The sequence below is a fragment of the Artibeus jamaicensis genome, unplaced genomic scaffold, assembly GCF_021234435.1.
Source record: "Artibeus jamaicensis isolate MK-2021 breed Jamaican fruit bat unplaced genomic scaffold, CSHL_Jam_final contig_387, whole genome shotgun sequence".
NCBI lineage: Eukaryota > Metazoa > Chordata > Mammalia > Chiroptera > Phyllostomidae > Artibeus > Artibeus jamaicensis.
In genome coordinates this window covers 21,991,334-22,010,638 of record NW_026521812.1, presented here as the reverse complement: position 1 = coordinate 22,010,638, position 19,305 = coordinate 21,991,334, and the positions used below count along the sequence as shown (strand labels likewise).

At 35.0% G+C, this 19,305-nt stretch overlaps 1 protein-coding gene across 1 annotated transcript in view; it reads right to left on the bottom strand.

Moving 5' to 3' along the window:
- AK9 (adenylate kinase 9) overlaps positions 1 to 19,305 on the bottom strand; it is a 113,970-nt gene that overhangs the window by 58,071 nt on the left and 36,594 nt on the right. Inside the window, exons 14-20 of the mRNA XM_037159042.2 lie at positions 19,015 to 19,159; positions 15,906 to 16,004; positions 15,718 to 15,816; positions 11,362 to 11,501; positions 4,334 to 4,490; positions 3,417 to 3,531; positions 1,002 to 1,078 (exon numbers count right to left, since the gene is read on the bottom strand). Of these exons, the coding sequence (XP_037014937.2) occupies positions 1,002 to 1,078; positions 3,417 to 3,531; positions 4,334 to 4,490; positions 11,362 to 11,501; positions 15,718 to 15,816; positions 15,906 to 16,004; positions 19,015 to 19,159 (832 nt within the window). The remainder of the gene's footprint in view (positions 1 to 1,001; positions 1,079 to 3,416; positions 3,532 to 4,333; positions 4,491 to 11,361; positions 11,502 to 15,717; positions 15,817 to 15,905; positions 16,005 to 19,014; positions 19,160 to 19,305) is intronic.

Below are 19,305 nucleotides of genomic sequence, written 5' to 3'. Positions count from 1 at the left end.
AAAATGGAGGTTTACAGTGTTTTGGCAGCTTTTTGCCCAGCAATGGAAAACTGAAACAGATACTCTTTATTCTTTTGAAGAATGGATTCCTTTGGCAGTCTGATAAAACATATAGATGCCATTTTAGACGAATGCTTTAGATCTTATAAATAAAATACACAAGAAGCCAATTACATTGAAATACAGTCTTCAAGACATCAAACAAAATTCTGTGCTACAGGAAATTTGTGCATCTTTACTAATGCATTATACAAGAACCAGCACCTGGTTTAATAATGAACATAATTTGGGGACAGTGATAAACATACATAAGATATATAAAACTGTCATGTGGTATCTTCATTTTTATTGGTGACAAAGTTAAATTACTGCTAATACTACTGTGGTTTGTTGCCTATATGTATTATTAATTGAAGGAAGCACTAAATTTTAATGAAAGATCAGTTAAAATAAAGTTGTGATTATTTTTCATCCAAGTTCATAGACCCCTGAATTTATCCATGGACCCCCAGGTTAAGAACTCAAGTCTTAAAAGAAGTTTGTAGGGTAAGTTCTTCTATAATGGAGATTGGAAGTATAAGTGCAAATACAATGCATATAGTAAAAGCTTGACTGTTTTGTCAATTTCTGCAACACCTTTCTAATGGAAGTAATCCCAATGTCCACACATCATCTATGGCCAGGGCAACCATTAGAGGCTGCTTACACTGCCCTGCTGCGCACCCCACTTTGAGGGTGCAGGAGTAAGTATCTGTGCCAGGAGTCTTTTTCCTATGGTCCATTATTCCAGAGACCATATAATTTATTACCCAAATTGGAACACTTTGAGAGTGAAAGGAGGTCAAATAAATACTTTTGAACTATGGCCATAAACCTGGACTCGCATGGGCAAATGAAGAAATATGGTAACACTGTCTATAATTCACTGAAATACTACAGTTGCTGGCAATAATAATACAAAATTAAATGATGTATTATTAGTCATAGCAATCTGTGTTTGCCTTTTCTTTTCATATCCAGAGTGTCCAACAGCCTGTCATTTTCTTTTTCTAGTCTCAATGCCTCCTCTTTGTTTTTCCTGAAACAAAATAAAGTTCAAAATTTAATTATCTTTGGAAATTCAGATATATTACAAAATTATAAGATTTAAGGCTTAGAATGGTAATAATAAACAGTAAATTGTTTATAATAGTCATTATATTTTTTACTTCACAATGTAAATATTTAATTCACTCATATTAAGGCCAGTTAATTTTTCAGGGGTTTTTTTTTTGAAGAAAATTTGGAATGTTACACTTTCTAAAGCTGTGGCTATTTATTAGAAAACCTGTGAAAATTAATAAAAGATTGTCTAACTACAAGTTACAAAGGCAAATGAAAAAATGTACTTTTTTCCTTCCAATTAATTGAGAAAGGTTCACAATATAATCTTAAGTGAAAAGTATAATATAGAACTATGTATAATACAATTTTAATTTTGTATTTAAAATGAATATAAATTATTAAAAGACTAGAAGAAAACTAATCGAATTATTAATAGTAGTTATCTAGGTGATGGCATTATGAAAAATAAAATCTGAAATGGAACCAAAACCAAAAAAAGTCAAAGTCTCATGTAAAGGCCTTGTAAGTTTTTTAGAAAAGAGATCAATTTAACAGGATTAAGAATTCCACCTTAGGCCCTGGTTGTGTGGTTCAGTGGATTGAGTGCCAGCCTGTGAACCAAGGGGTCACCAGTTTAATTCCTGGTCTAGGGCACATGTCTGGGTTTTGGGCTGGGCAACCACACATTGATGTTTCTCTCCCTCTTTTCTCCCTCTCTTTTCCTCTTGGAAAATGAAGAAATAAATTTTTTTAAAAGAGTTCCATCTTGGGCCAAATATCTAAAGACATGCAGAATTCTATAGCTTTTCTAGCATCAGCCTCCAAATGTGCCATTCAAAAGCAGCATAATTTCTGTCATCACCATTAGTCTTTAGCTCATCTATCCAAGTGATTTATCTAAGGGTCTCATGACTGGCAGCAGAATCCTGCCTCATTATTGTCAGGTCTCAGATTCTTATCAGCAGCATACTTTATCTAAGTTTTGGATAAGATGAGTCTCACAAAAGAGTCCTATTTGAACTGCCAATTCACACACAGTCAAAATGGGAAAAGAGTGTAGAAACAAGACCTAGTCATCACAGAGGTCTGGTTATGAACAAAGAGAACTTGAATTATGCCAATACTTTAGGCTGGATGGCAGAATTTGGCATATAGTAAAAGAACAATCCCTATTAATAAGAAACATATCTGTTGGGAGAAGAGGTGTGGTTATGTTTTTTGAAGAGAATATGTGTAACTAGAACCCAAAGAATGTCGACTGGAAGAGAATGACAGGCCTACAGAATGGTCCCAGGAGGACTGTCCCAGAGTGCGCTGCTGACATGAATGGGCTCCACTTTACTTCACTGGTCCCCACTGAATATCTGTTACAGTTTTCTTGATATTTTTTAAAGATGCAGTTATTTTAAAAAGAATGTTAATATTCTTTTTTTAATGGAAAATAGAGGCATTTATTGAAAAAGATACAAGAAACATTGTGTATAGGACAATGATACCTCAGTCCCCTTCAAAGTATACACCTTGGGACCTCACACAGTTAGAATGTTAACATTCTTATACATGTTCTCTTGTGCATTAAGATACTGATTCCTGAGGGCTAAGTCCTAGATATACTTTCTAGGTTAAAAGCATACATATTTTAATTTTTTAAATCCTCACGAGGACCTTTTTCTCATTGCTTTGAGAGAGAGAGGAAAGGTGAGAAACATCGATGTGAGAGAGAAGTAACAACCAGTTGCCTCCCATATGTGCGCGGACTGGAGATCGTACAGGGGATGGAACCTGTAACCTAGGCATGTGCCCTGATGGAAAACTGAACCCACAACCTTTTGGTTATGGGACAATTCTATAACCAACTGAGCCCCACTGGCCAGGGCCATATTTTAATTTTTAATATTTTCTTTCTCTACCATTTTAGTTATACCACATAAGTATATTTTTATTTACTTTTATCATGTTATTTCTTCACTTTGTGAATTCTAGTTAGAAAAATTATTTAAGTCATAGATAAATATGGTAAAAAGAACAAACTCTTATCTGTGCTCATTTTTTCTTACCGTACCTTTTGAGAGTAGATGTTTGATTTAGAATAAATTTAGTTTGGGACTGTGAAAACATCCACAACTTTCCTTTAGAGATTCTAGAATTTAGAGATTGTGAAATTACTGTTTTTCTTAGAATTAATTAGAGTTGGATTGGTTAGACCACCATTTTGATATTAAAGAGATTTAATAAATACAAATTATAAGTAGATATTTAACAGCTTCGTAAAAGATTTATTAACCTGTTTTAATATTTCAGGCAGATTTTACCTTGCTGTTTCTTCCTCTATTTTTTTCTTTTGTAGTTCATCTAATAACCTTTCTAATATTTTAGAGTCAATTTCAGGCTTATTCTTCAAGTACAGTCTATTAAGTAAACATTTTCCTGAAATGTAGATAAAGAGAATAATATTAATTTTGAAGTCCTATAAAGTACAGTAAGATGCATTTTGAAAATTAAAAAAATTTAATTCTTCCTAAATCCAAATCTATTTTCCTTTAAGCATTTATTTAAATATAGCCCAGATTCTTTAAAATATTAAGAGACCATCTTAATTCTTTTTAAAAGGTATATATTGACGTCAAAAATTACTAAAACATGAAAAAATGCAGTATATTTCCCCAGAAACTCTTTTCAAGTATATTTCCCTAAAATGCAAAATGGCAATATATTCTTGGCCCAATTGTCAAAGATTAGTTGACCACATGGACATGGGTTTATTTCTGAGTTCTCTATTCTCTGTCCATTGGCCTATACATTTGTTTTTCTGCCAGTATTATACTGTTTTGATTATTGTAGCTTTGTACAAAGTGACAAAATAATAAAAATTTAGTTCTGCTATTTTGATATACTTAATATGTCTCATTTGAGGTGAACAAAGACTAATATACAGCTTTATACATATTTCATTTTTGATTTATAGTGCTGACCGAGAGAGGAGGTGTTGAATTCTAGCTCCAGAGTAATTATAAGGGCCTGTTGGAACATCCAGTGCTCTAGTGCATTATTCTGGCCACCCACTAGGTGGATGGATGCCTCATTTGTACACCTCTAGGTTGTAAAGGAATTGTTGCGGTGGTATTTGTATCTAGTGAGGGTAGAACATTTTCCATTTTATATTTTAACTAAAACTATTATCAGCAATAAAAACTTCAGTTTCAAATTGACATGATAAATATTCACCAACCATTATTTTCCGTATCTGACAGACAGATTACTAAATCTGGTGTAATTCCTTTCTCGATCAAGGCTATCCACAGTTCTTTTGTAATAGGGCAGTTGTCCAGTACCCATCCTCCATATTTTGGGACACCAGAAAACCTCTTCTTGTTTTCTTTGACTACCTGTAAAAAAATTTACACACTGATACTACTATCATAGCTAGATGAGTCAAGGATGCTACCATCATATATCACTTTTGTGAACCTTAATCAACTGTCTTCTGAGTTCTTCTGACTTTCAGAAGAAAATAAGAGAACAACTTAATTTCAAAAAAGAAACTTAAAGCACGAAAGCTATAAGTTTTAAAAATTAAGAATGAGAAGCAAAGGTCTTTGTTAAATAAATATAACAACACTTTCTTTGCTATGTTATTGCTTATTACAGAATTCAGATCCTAATTTAGAAGGTCTGAGATGAGGCCCAAAGGTCTCCATTTCTAACATGCTCCCAAGTAATGATGGTCTATGGACCACTCTTTGGGTAGTAAGGTCCTAGTCCAGCTTTCTTTTTTTAGTGACAACACTCTCTACTTTCCTTTTGCTTTTCATCCCTCAGCAAGAGAGCTGAGAGGTATCGAAATGGTTACTAATAGCCAAGGAGGGAACTGAGTCAAAACAAATCTTCCAGGTACTTAATTAATGAGTTCTGCTAAACTCTCCCCTTCCCACCACTGAGCAGTAATAGCTTCAATAGAAGTATGGAAATCAGTAGCGTGGATCTCTGAATACACTGATTCTGAGGTTTTTAAACAAGTTTGTGTCACTTTAGGTAATCACAGTATGTTAGAAGTAAGTCAAAAGGCAAGAGATGCCTATCCAGACATCCCTGGCCCATCCAGAATTTAAGATTATCTGCTTTATCAATTTCCATCTGAATGAAGAGTCTTTAGAAAAAAAATTTTAACTTGTTGAAATGTATAACATTAAGAATTAGAGAGTAAAAAGCTATAGAAAAGAAGTACAAGTAATAGAAGACAGAGAAAGACAAATGCTGTATGATTTCGCTTACACATGGAATTAAAAAAAAAAACTAAACTCATAGAAACAGAAAGTATTGTTGGTTGCCAGAGGTGGGGGTAAGGACGGGGGAAACAGGTGAAGGGGGTGAAAAGGTACTTCCAGTTATAAGATAACTAAGTCCTGGCGATGTGACTAGAGCATGGTGTGACTACATTTAACAATACTGTATTGTATATTTGAAAGTTGCTGAGAGTGTAGATCTTAAAAGTTACTACACACAGACAAAAAAGTAACTGTGAAATGATAGATGTTAACTAACCTTAGTGTGATAATCATTTTGCATATGTGCATATATCAAATCATTATGTTGTACAACTTAAACTAATACAATATTACAGGTCAATTGTAGTTCAATAAAACTGGAAAAATATAAATGGTTAATAAAAATGTTACCACCTAGTTGCAAAGATATGAAAATTAAAGCAGTGTCAATATATCATTTATAATTTCCCCATCTCAATTTTTTGAAAAAATTTAATGACTTTATAGTATTTTATCTAATAAATGAATGTTGATTTATTTAATCATCCTCTGTTGACTTATATATGTAATTTATATATATATATATTACATATAATCGATAACTTTATATCAATTTATATAATTGGTAACTTTATTATAACATTGTGCTCATGTGATGGACATCTGTATGTATAAATCCTCGTCCAAACATACATTTCTTCAGGCAAGGTTCCCAGAAATGTTTTTAGGTCAAAAAGAGTAAGGAATAAACATTTTAAAGGCTCTGCATACACATTGCCACTTTGCATCCACATCAATTTTCACTTCTGCTATGTGACTATATCATTACAGCCTCACTAATAAGATTGTTTTAAGTTTTAAAATATTTTTGCCAACTTTACAGCAATCATACCTCATTGTTTTAATTTTCATATTTTTATTGAAACTTCAACATTAAAATTTTTCGATTAACCATTTGTATTAAAATTTTTTTAATTTATTGATTTTACAGAGAGAGAGCAAGAGAAGGAGAGAGAAAATAAAAAGAGAACATCAAATAGAACATCAATTTGTTGTTCTAATTCATGCATTCATTGGTTGCTTTTTTTATGTGCTCTGACCAGAGATCCAACCAGGAACCCTGATGTATTTGGACAATACTCCCATCAACTGAGAGAACTGGTGAGAGCTGTAGTTTTTTCTTTGATAAAATAATCTGCTTATGTCCCTTGCCTGCTTTTTTATTGGGATATTAGATTTTTCTTGATTTCTAGGAAATGTTTATATTAAAGAATTAATAATGTCATTTTATAATAAATACTTTCCTCAATTTGACCTTGGCCTTAAACTACTGATTTTCATATTTTTTATATAAAGAGAATCATTAAGTATTCTCGCCCCTGAAATTTTACTTTAAGAGTTCTTCCACTGCATTTGTGCCCAGAGTACTTGATAACTCCAAGATCACTTCACTATAACTACACTTTTTTCTAGTTCAAAATGCAATTTTTAGGCCTGGCTGGTGTGGCTCAGTGGGTTGAGTGCTGGCCTGTGAGCTGAGGTGTTGGTTTCATTCCCCGTCAGGGCACATGTTTGGGTTATAGGCCAGGTCTCCAGCTGGGGACATTGGAGAGGTAACCAATCTATGTTTCTCTCCCTTTTTTTTTTTCTTCCTCCCTCCCCCTCTCTCTAGACATGAATAAGATATTTAAAAATGCCTTTTTAACATTTAATTTTATATTATATGAAATTTAATTTTCATAAGGTAAGACTCTAAATTGGTTTTCCCCAATAGTTAATTTTATCAACACTATTAAATAATTCCTCCTTTCCTTTTGGATTGTGATGTAAACTTTATTAGCATATGGTAAATTATTAATCTCTGCTGTTTGTTTCTGTATCTTCTCTGTGATTCTGTTTATTCTTTTTTAAAATACATATTTTATGGATTATGCTATTACAGTTATCCCAATTTCTCTCCTTTTGTCCCCTCCACCCAGTACCACTATTTCTTCCAGCAATCCTCTCCTTAGTTCATGTCCATGGGTCATCCATATCTGTTCTTTGGCTTCTCCGATTCCTATATGGTTCTTAACGTCCCTCTGTCTATTTTGTACCTACCCATTTGTACTTCTCAATACCTGCACTGTTTACCCCATTCTCTCCCTTTCTCCTTCCAGCTAATAACTCTCTAAATGTCTCCATATCTATGATTCTGTTCCTGTTCTGCTTGTTTTCTTAGTTTATTTTTTAGATGCAGTTGTTGATAGTTGTGAATTTGCTGCCATTTTAATGTTCTATTTTAATCTTTTTTTGTATATAGTTCCCTTTAACATTTCATATAATAATGGCTTAGTGATGATGAACTCCTTTAGTTTTGCCTTGTTTGGGAAGCACTTCACCTGCCCTTCAATTCTAAATGATAGCTTTGCTGGATAGAGTAGTGTATTTTGCCATGTATAATGCACAGTTTTTTGCCCAAATTTTTTTAGGAAAAAATAAGTATGCACATTATATATGGATAGTACTAATTTCATATCTATATAAATGTTTTTAATTCTTTTATTTATGCTTACGCATTAAAAGTTTAGCTTTAGAAAGCAATAAAAATATCCACATGCAAAATGTGGATAGAATAGAATAATTGGTTTTGTTTCTAAAATCAATTTAAAAATTGCATTAAAAAATTAAAACAAAAGATATTTTTCCTGAAAGTTTGGGCCAAAAATGTGGATGCACATTGTACATGGAAGCATATTATATGCAGCAAAATATGGTAATCTAGGTTTTAGGTCCTTGCTTTTCATGACTTTGAATACTTCTCGCCAGTCCCTTCTAACTTGCAAAGTATCTTTTGAGAAATCAGCTGACAGTCTTATGGGAACTCCTTTGTAGGTGACTCTCTGCTTTTCTCTTGATGCTTTTAAGATTCTCTCTTTATCTTTAACCTCTGGCATTTTAATTATGATGTGTCTTAGAGTGGTCCTCTTTGGTTCCAATTTGTTTGGTGCTTTCCGTGCTTCCTGGACTTATATGTCTATTTCCTTGGACAGATTGGGGAAGTTTCCTTTCATTATTTTTTCAAATAAGTTTTCAATTTCTTGCTCCTCCTCTTCTCCTTCTGGCATCCTTATGATTCAGATGTTGGTATGTTTGGAGATGTCCCAGAGGCTCCTTGTTCTATCCTCATTTTTTTTAATTCTTTTTTCTTCTTGCTGTTCTGATTAAATACTTTTTTCTTCCTTATGTTCCAAATCATCGATTTGATTCCAAGCTTCATCCCCTCTACTGTTGGTTCCCTGTAGATTTTCCTTTATTTCATTAATGTAGCCTGTATTTCTGCCTGGGTATTTTTTATGCCATTGCAATACACAACATCCTGATAACCAGTGTTTTGAACTCTACATCTGATAGGTTGCTTATTTCCATGTCATTTAGTTCTTGTCCAGGAGTTTTGTTCTGTTCTTTCATTTAGGCTGTATTTCTTTGCCTCCTCTATTTGGCAGCCTCCCTGTATTTGGTTCTGTGTATTTGGTAGAGCTGCATTTATTCCCTGTCTTAGTAACATGGCCTATTGTAGGAAAGGCATCTGTAAATTGTGTGGGGTGGAGACTTACGTAATTGCTAGGGTAGGGCAACCTGTTTCACCACTCTGTTGTTCTTTGTTGGGAAAGGCTCAGAGAGGAGAAAATGCTGCTCCTTAGCCTCTGGAGATTGCCTAAGAAGAAGCTGTCTCCTAGCACTTGCTCTGTTGTCAGTCACTTTACTTTCTCCCCTTCTCCCCATATGCCACTTGTGCCCTTCCAGCTGTTACGCCGGTGCTGAATCCCAGAGCGGGTGGGTCTATGTGAATTCTAAGTCTGTTGCAGGCCCTTTAAGAGGAGTCTCTTGAGAATCTCATGGTTTCTTCCACAGCCCTAGCCTCCACTGCTTTTTATAGCCAGAAGTTATGGGGATTGATATTCCTGGTGTTGGAACTCTTGAGCTGGGTGTTCTAGTCTGGGGCTGGGATGGCTCGCTCCTGAAGTAACCTTCCCAGATTTTATCTACCACATGTGAATATGGGACCACCCATTCCACTGCCTCTCCATGCCACTCTGCGTCTCTACTTCTCCTACCCATCTGGATGGATGTAGCTTCTTATATCCCTGGTTGCTGCACTTCCCTATAGTTGATTTTCTGATGAATCTGGGTGATATTTGTTTTGTGGCCTGGCTGTAATTTTTGCTATAGTTGTGCACAGAGGCGGAGCGTGTTTACCTCTGCCTCTATCTTGACTGGCTGTTTATTCTTGCATGACTATCGAGCTCATATACTACTGTTGCATTTCAACACATTTTACTAGCTGGTAGAGCAAGGCTCTCTCTGTTACACTTTGCCGAACTGTTCTTTCCTAGTCTCAACTATTGCTTGTTCCAAACCACCTTTAGAGTTATTTTGCCATTTTTCAAAACATATTGAGGTTTTTCTCACCATTGCATCAATCTATAAATTAATTCAAGAAAGACATCTTAAGATTCTATATTTACATGTAAAAAATTAGCAACTAACTAGCTACACTATGAAAATAAGTTTCCTACTTACAGAAATCATAGAAAACAGATGATGAGTAAAACAGTCTCCCACACAGGTTTCTGTTCTCTTGGGAAAGACAATCTGATATGAGCTTCGGTGGTAAAAGCTCATGTGATTTCAACCCCCACAATCCCAGAGTCACAGTGTACTGTCTAATGACACTACATATATTCCTCTAACGTATTTTAGTAGCACTCCCTGTAGATTTGTATCCTCCAAAATAAACTCTGAAAGCAATGGAGAAATGCTTCAGTGAAGGGCAATGGCGGGATTTTCATAGTGCTAAACATGTCCCTCACTTGCATGTCTCCTGCTCTGGGGGGATGCTTTGTCTAATCTCACAGGCAGAGATGACAGTCCCGACCTTGGTGGAACTCTACATCTGGTATACACCTATTTATCACTTAGCACATGGTAACTCAACTATTGGATTATTGGTCAGCCATCCCCCACCTGATCTATAACTCCTTAGAAAGAGCTGAGTTTAATTCATCTTGATATCCCTAGGACCTAGTACAGGGCAAATAGCAGGTACTTAGAATGTTTCTGAAGGAATAAATTGATGACCAAATAACCTGAAGAGATACAGGAGAAGTTGAAAGATCTCTTTTGGAAGCTCACAGGGAGATAGCAACTTATTCTGGGTACAGACTGGGGCTTGAAGAGCCGCCCAATACATTACAGAGTGGTTGTACACTCGCACAGAACAATTTTTTCTTCTCACATAATTATCAAATTACACCATTTCAAATTACACTGCACTATTTCCAAATCAGAGATAAATGTAGAAGTTTGTTGAAAGTCCAAAACTAATTTGTTCTCTTTGACTTTTCTCTGAATGCCCAAAACTAATTTGTTCTCTTTGACTTTTCTCTGAATGCTTACTCAAGGTCTCTGTGTAAAACAGACCCATACGGATATCTTATTCTTTATAAACAAAAGATAAGCTTTCTGACTTGCCATTGGTAGGGAATAGTATCTGAGGCTTTATTTTCCCCTCAGCTTGGAAAATCACTCATGTGTCCATCCATCTCCACTATGAAAACACATTTAGGGTGATCGGATGAAACTATCTATGGAGAATAATTTGTCTTGGATTACAACTAATTAGATAAAATATATAATTTTGGTACTGGCCTCATCTGTACCATCTTTTAACAAACTGAGTGGAATTAAAGACAATAAAACTTAATGAATTAATTTCAAAGCTATGAAATTATGTTGCCTAATTGTTGATAAATAAAAACGTATAAAGAATATAAGCAATTATTCAGAGATACATTATACATAACAATGTTGACTAAAATGTTCATGACTTTGAAGGCTACAGATTTCAGTATTGTCAATGAGACTCTAAATTATTTATACATAAACTAGGTTAACACTGTCTCAGTTTCTGTTAAATTAATGATAAAAATGAATAACCTGGATTTCTTACCTCTTCTAGAACTTCCTCTAAGATTTCAGCATATTTTTCATTTGGCTGTTCAAAGGTCATACTTCTTGTCTTTTTCACAGTCTCCTTTACCATAGAAACCACCTCTGGATGATCTGCAGTGACCTCATTTATTGAGTCTTCTGTCAAGTGTAAAGTAAGTTAATAAACTAATGCTATTAATAATTTTAGTGGACAACTCTATTTGCAATAGAAGATAATTACTAATAACTGACCCAACAAAGTACTACCCGTGTGTTACTGTAGCACATGCTAGGAAAAGGGGGAAATAGACTCAGAAGAAAATGTCAGGTCAGGAATCACAAAATAACAGAGCAGTGGCTTAAAGCTAGTGCATCAGAATAAAAGTGAATGAGGCAAGAAATCCTATTAGGCAGCAGTCAAAACTCAGAAAGCCAGAGAGAAGAGGTAGGCTCCAAATGATTCCAGGGGTCAAGCTAAAACACAAGCTTCTAGGGAATGAGTCAGAAAATGAGATGAACACCTCTAATTACAAGCACAAGACTACACAGGACAGGAAAAAGACAGGAGATAGGCAAGTTGGAGGAAAAGAAGAAAGCGTGACATAGGCTGGTTTCTTATGTGTTACAGTTGATTCTTGCCCTCAGTGCATCCTGAGTGTCTCCTTACACAGCTGAGTTGGCTCACAGACACATCATGTTGTAAATGAGACAGGAGATTGGCAGCTCCGCCTGACTCCTCTCCCTCTGTCTTTCCAGTTGTGCTTGCTGACCTGCTGCCCCTAAGGCTCTGTCCATCAGTCTCCCACCAGAGCCCAACTGATCCTAGCCCAGAAAAATCCCAAAGGGCCTTCCATGAGCAGCTTCCTGCTACACTCCCTGTTGTGAAATTAAAAAGTCTGTTTTCAGCAGTGGGGAGAGCCCACAGTTCCTGGAGAGGCAGAGTCAAGTGGCAACAGCCCATGGTCTTGGAAAGGGGGGCATGGTGAGGCAGAAACAGCCAGGCAAAGATACTAAATGTGCTAGAAGCTGCTAGTTTTCCACCCAGTATCCATTCTCTTCTTTAGTAACTTCCCTGCTTTGGTTGGGGTCAGCAAAGTGCCCAGTTCAAAACACCACATCTTCCAACTTCCATTATAGTTTGGATGGCCCATAGATAAGATGCAAACAGATTAAAAAAAAATTTTTTGGGCAAGTCTTTCTGTCATCTCTTTAAAGAGAAGTAAGTCATCTGGGAGGAGTGCAGTTTTTGTCTTTGCCTTTTCTCTCTTCCTGTTAGGCATACTGATATGATGGCTGGAGCACCTGCAGCCATATTGTGAATTGTTACAGTAGCCACATGCCAGGGATGGCAGAACAGATAGACAGATCTCCTGTCTTCCCAATATTCTTTTTCACCAAAACAATATACCACATTATTTTTGTCTGTGTTCCCACATGTCCAACTATTTATAATAGAGTAGTCTTTAAGATGAAGTTGGGAATTAATAATGCTTTTTAAAAAAAATCCTGTATTTCTCCTTCAAATTCTGAAGGAACTATTTGTGATTTTTTAGATCCACAATCTAAGAAAACCAAATTACCCAAATATTAATTTACCTTTTTTGATTCCAACTTTAGATCTTGACTGCCTTGAGAACTTTTTTCCCAACTGAGTAGTTTTAATTTCTAATTTTTAATTGAATTTATTGGGGTGAATGACACTGGTTAATAAAATTATATATCTTTCAAGTATACGATTCTACAATATATCATCTGCATATTGTTTTGTGTGTTCACCACCCCAAGTCAAGTCTTCTCCTATCGCCACTTATACCCCTTTTACCCTCTTTTGTCTCCTCTCACTTCTCCTTCCCTCTGGCAATCACCATACTGTGGTCTGTGTCCATGAGTCTTTCTTTTTTCTCTTTGCTTAATCTCTTCACCCTTTTCACCCAACTCCCAATCCCTCCCCTCTGAGAACTGTCAGTCTGACCCCTATGTCCATGAGTCTGTCTTTAAGTTTATTTTGTTCATTAGATTCCACATATAAAGGAAATCATATGGAACTTGTCTTTCTCTGACTGGCTTATTTCACTTAGCATAATACTTTACAGGTCCATCTATGCTATCGCTGAAAGTAAATATTCGACTGTGTAAATGTACCACACATTTTTAATCCACTCATCTACTGATGGACACTTGGGCTGCTTCCAAATCTTGGCTATTACAAATATTGCTGCAATGAACAAAGGGGTACATATATTCTTTTGAATTAATGTTTTGGGTTTCTTTGCCTATATTCCTCTTTTAAATAGAGACAATGCACTGGTTTTCCTTTTATCTCTGAATGAAATATTGTTAACACCTACAGAACAGTATTAAATTATAGGTAATTCTCCCCAAAATATTGTGGTCTGGATCCAGGAACCTAGGATTCGTTTTCCTAATTATTTAAAGTTAAAATAATAGCCATAGTAATAAAATAGATAAATATATCTATCAGTAGTAGAAAATAAAGACAATGACTTAATTAACCTATAACAAAACCATGAGTAATTTCAGTCTCATATAATGCCATTAGATCTGAATCGAGAGAAATATGTACCAGATTTTCCCTTCCCAAGGTGAAGGCCATGTTTATCTCAGACAAATGGGGCAGGAAAGGTGAATTTTTACCAGAGACCACCGCCAATGTTGACATTCTTCCAGCAGTGGGTAGAGGCACTGAGGTCTGCTTCTACTTGTTACTGCCTCTCCCAAGGATGGGACAGACATTATGGGGAGGGGCTGTCTTAGTGTATTGGCTGGCAACTCCCAGAAGTCACTTGTCCAAAATTTTAATGTGCGTGTATGGGTGTGTGTGAGTGTTAGGAGAGGGGCTGTGTGTATGTTGGGGGAGGAAGAATACCATGCACAAGTTTATGACAGTGGCCAGTTCAATTCCTACTAGACTTGAAATACACAGCACGCCTGTCTGATTCAGGTGTAAGAAACAAACAAAAAACATCAGCTCTACATTCCATAATAAAATAAATTATAAATGCACTTGAAAACTAAATACAAAAGGTTGGATAAATTGTTTAAAAAATTTTTTAAAAGAATATTAGCATATATGAAATCTCTGGTTGAGAAGATAACTTTTTTAAGCCTGAAAGTAAGTGGAAGAAATCAACAAAAAGAAAGTAATGTGCAAACCACACCATCAATGTTCAGTCCCCAGTCAGGGCACATGCCTGGGCTGCAGGCCAGTTCCCAGCAGGGGACCCACAAGAGGCAACCATACATTGATGTTTCTCTCCCTCTCTTCTTCCCTTCCCCTCTAAAGATAAATAAATAAAATCTTAAAAGAAAAAAAGAAAGTAATGATTTGACTACCAAAATGTAAAAAAATCCCTTTACTTCAAACATAGCAAAGTGACTGAAAAGACGAACCATCTAATCTGGAAAAAGACTACTAAAAATAGTAATTAATATAGAAAGTTTATATAGAAATCATACAATAAATATAACTTAGAAAAATGGGCAAAAGAAAAAATGGTTACCTCAGAAAAAAGAAATATAAATGGTTAACAAATACTAAACTTCAGAAACAGTTAAAAATTAAAATAATATGTAAAAAGAGAAAATACGTGGAAGCAATGACATGTATTCTGCATATTAATGAGGGGAACAGAATCTGAAACAACTTTTATGCAACATAATTTGACTCTGCCTACAGTTTCATACTCATTAAACCAGTGACTCCACTTACGTCAACTCGCAGCCAAAACTTTGTTTAAAATTCACTGAAGCATTATTTTTAGTAGCAAAACAATATGAAAAATTATAAGTATCCAACATAAAGAATTAGTTAAATCTATTATCTATAAATAGGAAAATTATAAAGTAAATTGAAAATGAGGGTTAAAATATCTCCTAAAGAAATAATGTAATTAAATGTTACATTATAAATCAAAAAAGGTAAAAACAGTTTCCATTGTATATTTTCAATTATGTTAAAATATGATTGGAAAAATTTTATAAGGATAAATAGCAGTAAATGATAACAGTTCATAGCTAAAACTCTAGGTTTATGATGGCTGAATCTGAATGCATTAAAAGAAGTAGAGAAATTTTAAGAGATTATTATTATATGATAATAATTTTGTTACACTTAGAAACATTTAAAAAAATTTAGGAGGACCTAATCATATTAGACACCTCAGTTCCTACACTTTTCTTCTTTATTCTAGTAAATCTATTTTTGTTCTATAGCTTAAATCTGTAAGAGAGACGCTAACTCTTTTCTCCTGAACTTTCCCATTTTGGGGGTATTTTAAGCTTCAATATAAACATAACAAAAATATAAATGAAAGTAAGACCCAATAAGTGTGGCATTAACAGTTCATTTTGTTACCATCTTTATCAATTTTAGCAGCTTCATCACTATCTGATTTTACTTTGGCTTCTTGATTGTCTTCTAATGAGCTTTCTCTTTGGGATTCATGAGCAAACCCTGTAGAGAAAGAATAATATGCTTTATCAGCTCATGTGTTTATATTTAAAAAACTGGCCAATAATAATAGAAGCAGTATATTTCTTTACCATCATCATCAAGTGAAGAGAGCTCCCCTTCTAAGCTTTTATCAGAAGAGAACTTGTCATATTCCTTCGCTTTTAATTCACTTTCAAGTTCTCTTAAAGCTGAAAGACAGTAATTGGCTGTATTAGCAGAAGGTAGTTGAGGGTAAGGAATCAGGTATGATGATTCATTCCTCTGCTTTAAAGCCAGACAGATGTGGGTGCAAGTTCTGACTCAGTCAGCGTGGCTTTGTATATCATTTTATCTCCTTGTCTCAGTTTCTGCTTTGCAAAATGAGGATCGTCGAATTGAAAGCACTGCCCCATGGACGAAATACAATAATGGATGCTGCAACTTAGAAAATGCTTGGCGCAGAAAAACTCTGCAATTGTTAGCTGCCATCTCTGTATTATTCTCTCATTTTCTGTGTTTGGAACCTCAATATTCTCAACTAAAGACTTTTTCTTAAAAAAACATATTGGAGTAAAATTCACTAGAAAGAGTATTCCAATTTTTTAAATTTTAAGAAAGGTTAACCCTATTATCAGATTTAGAATAATTAGTGAATTTAAAAAGAGAGTTTTAAGTTGGTAGCATATGAGAGATAGTACCTATTTCTATATTTTGATAAGAAAGGGCAATCTGTGGAATGCTCTAAAGTCCATGATTTTATGACATAATGTAGTGTGGAAGGAGTCTCGACAGACTCCAAGGAACATTACAGATCACAGATCTTCCTCCAGAACCCTGGCTAGCTCCCTCTTTTGATCTAGAAAACACAATAGAAAAATTATCTCATCCAATAGTAACAAAATGACAAAATACCTAGGAATAAAATTATTAAGAAAACTATAGATAACACATGAGAAAAGCTACAAAATATTAAGGAAGGGCTCAAATGTTAGACCAAAAAATGGAGATTTCCTCTGTTTCCCTGAAAAGATTAAATAGTAAAGGTGCTAATTCTCACCATTGATTGTTTAATGTTAACACAGTTCTCCTGGTGGAGAACAAATCCCACTGGGATTTGTTGTAGAACTTGACAAAATTCTACATGTATTCCAAAACCAAGTACAGCTTCTGGTGCACATTAAACCGTCATTTTATGGAATAAGTGAAAGAATACATGGGAATAACTTCAAGACAAAATGTTTTGAGGAGAAACCTACATTACTAAATTAAAATGCATCAAGTTTTAAGCCCTGGCTGGTGTAGCTCAGTGGATTGAGCACGGGCTGTGAACCAAAGTGTCACCAGTTCAATTCCCAATCAGGGCACATGCCTGGGTTGTGGGCCAGATCTCCAGTGGGGGCCATGTGAGAGGCAACCACACACTGATATTTCTCTCCCTCTCTTCTCCCTTCCTTCCTCTCTCTCTACAAATAAAATCTTTAATAAATAAATAAATTTAAAAATGCATCAAGTTTTAATAACTACATTCTATATTAAAGACTGTAATAGAAAGATGAATAGAATAAAAATTCAGAAATTTACACACACATGAACTTAATATTAAAATCGAAATGGCATTTCAAATCTGTAGTAAAAATATGTATAATTTAGTAAATGTTATTTATAAAATTGGCCCACCATTGGGAAATTACAAACTTAAGTCTCCATGTAACATGCAACTTATTACAATAATTATATATTAATTAGAAAGAAGCATTATTTTAAAACAAAGGAATGCAAGTTTACATATACCATAGAATCACAATTAATTATTACAAATATAAATAGAAAAAAGAAAGGGCTGAAGAATGCATCAAATTGTTAATGGGATATCTCTGGAGTATAACTGTTCTTTCCAGTTTTCTGTGACCACTTGAGAGACATAGAAGATAGGAGTGCAGACATCAATTTGAATCCCAATCACTTGCTGGCTGTCAACTGTGGGCAAGTACCTAACACCTCTGAGCCTTAGTTTCTTCGTGTACTATAAATGGAGATAAAAACACGTACCTCATAGGCCTGTTATGAGGATTAAGCATGCAATGCATTTAGCATGGCCCCAATGTACAGTAAATGCCCAATAAATACGTGATATTACTTTTTGATGAGAAAAACCTTACTAGGAAAACAATATTTGGAACTGCGGCAATGATGGTGCTATTAGACTACAAGCACACTGCCACGGCTTCCAGAAATCCAAATAGCGGTATTTGAATCCAGTCTAAAATACTGAAGCTAATCTCAAATTTTGTTTCCAGATCTTCAAAAGTTAAAAAATATCCCAAGTACTGTATATAGCAAGTGTTGCATGGTGTGTATCCCACTAAGAGAAGATGCTCAGATATTAAGCTATTTCCACATGTTCTAATGTCACTGGTTGCAACAGTACCAACTATAGACATAAATTCTACTGAAGCCAATCAATAAGTTTCAAAAATATCCATGAAATGAGAACTCCCATTTTTCCTGGAGAAAGACAGAAATACTGCCCCCCGCCCCCAAGCCCTTGTGTCTATCCTTAAATACATAAGAAGTGAGTTACAGGAAGAGGCAGAATGGTCAAGAGAAAGAAGAGCTGGGACTTTGGAAACTAGGTTTAAGTTTCCAAAAACCTATGCTATGCTACCAGCTGGGCGAGTTTCAAGAAGCCATTTGCCTTCATGTGCCTCAGTTTTCTCATCTGTAAAGTTAGCGAATTATGTTAGTTGATCTTAAGTCTTCTTTCAGTTTTCCTTTATGACTTTTTGAATTTAAAATTAGTATTCCTCAAATAGAAAGGCTCAATTTACAATCAGAGCTGACATACAAATCTAAAACAGCAGCAGCAGCACCACCACTAAACTCCATGAGCTGGTTGGAGCAGTGGTATTGTCGTGATTCGTGTAGATAAAGGTAAAAAATCTGCTCAGTGTCTGGCCAGCAAGCAAACTCACAAAAGTACAGCAATCTACATTTGGTGGCTCTTTTTGATTCTTTTCCTTGGAAATCTAGATTGGAAATCTTTCCTCTGTTTATGAATCAGGTTGATATATACTCACTTCTTCAAGCACTTATTAAGAGGATACAAATGTGCAAGGGGCCAGGATATTAAGATGAACAGACCAAGTTCTTAACCACAGGTAACCAGACTTAATTGTTAACTTAGCCTTTAAAAAAACATATTTTAAAAAGACCAGTTACCTTTTCTTTTAGCTTCTACTTCTGTGCGAAGTCGTTCTTTCACAGCCTTAATAGCTGCTTCAGTGGCCTCAGCTATAGTATTTTTAATTAACGTTTCAAGGCTTTTATCAAAACGTGGTTGAACGTGTTTGACATAGTCAACTACCTGCAAAGGATATTTGAGAAAACCAACATAAGCACAAGTTAATGCGAAATTTAATTGTTCATCTACATCTATATCTCCATCTATTTATATCTTTACCTGTCTTTAAAATCTTAATGCTACTTGAGGTTTGTTATTTTCAGAATTTA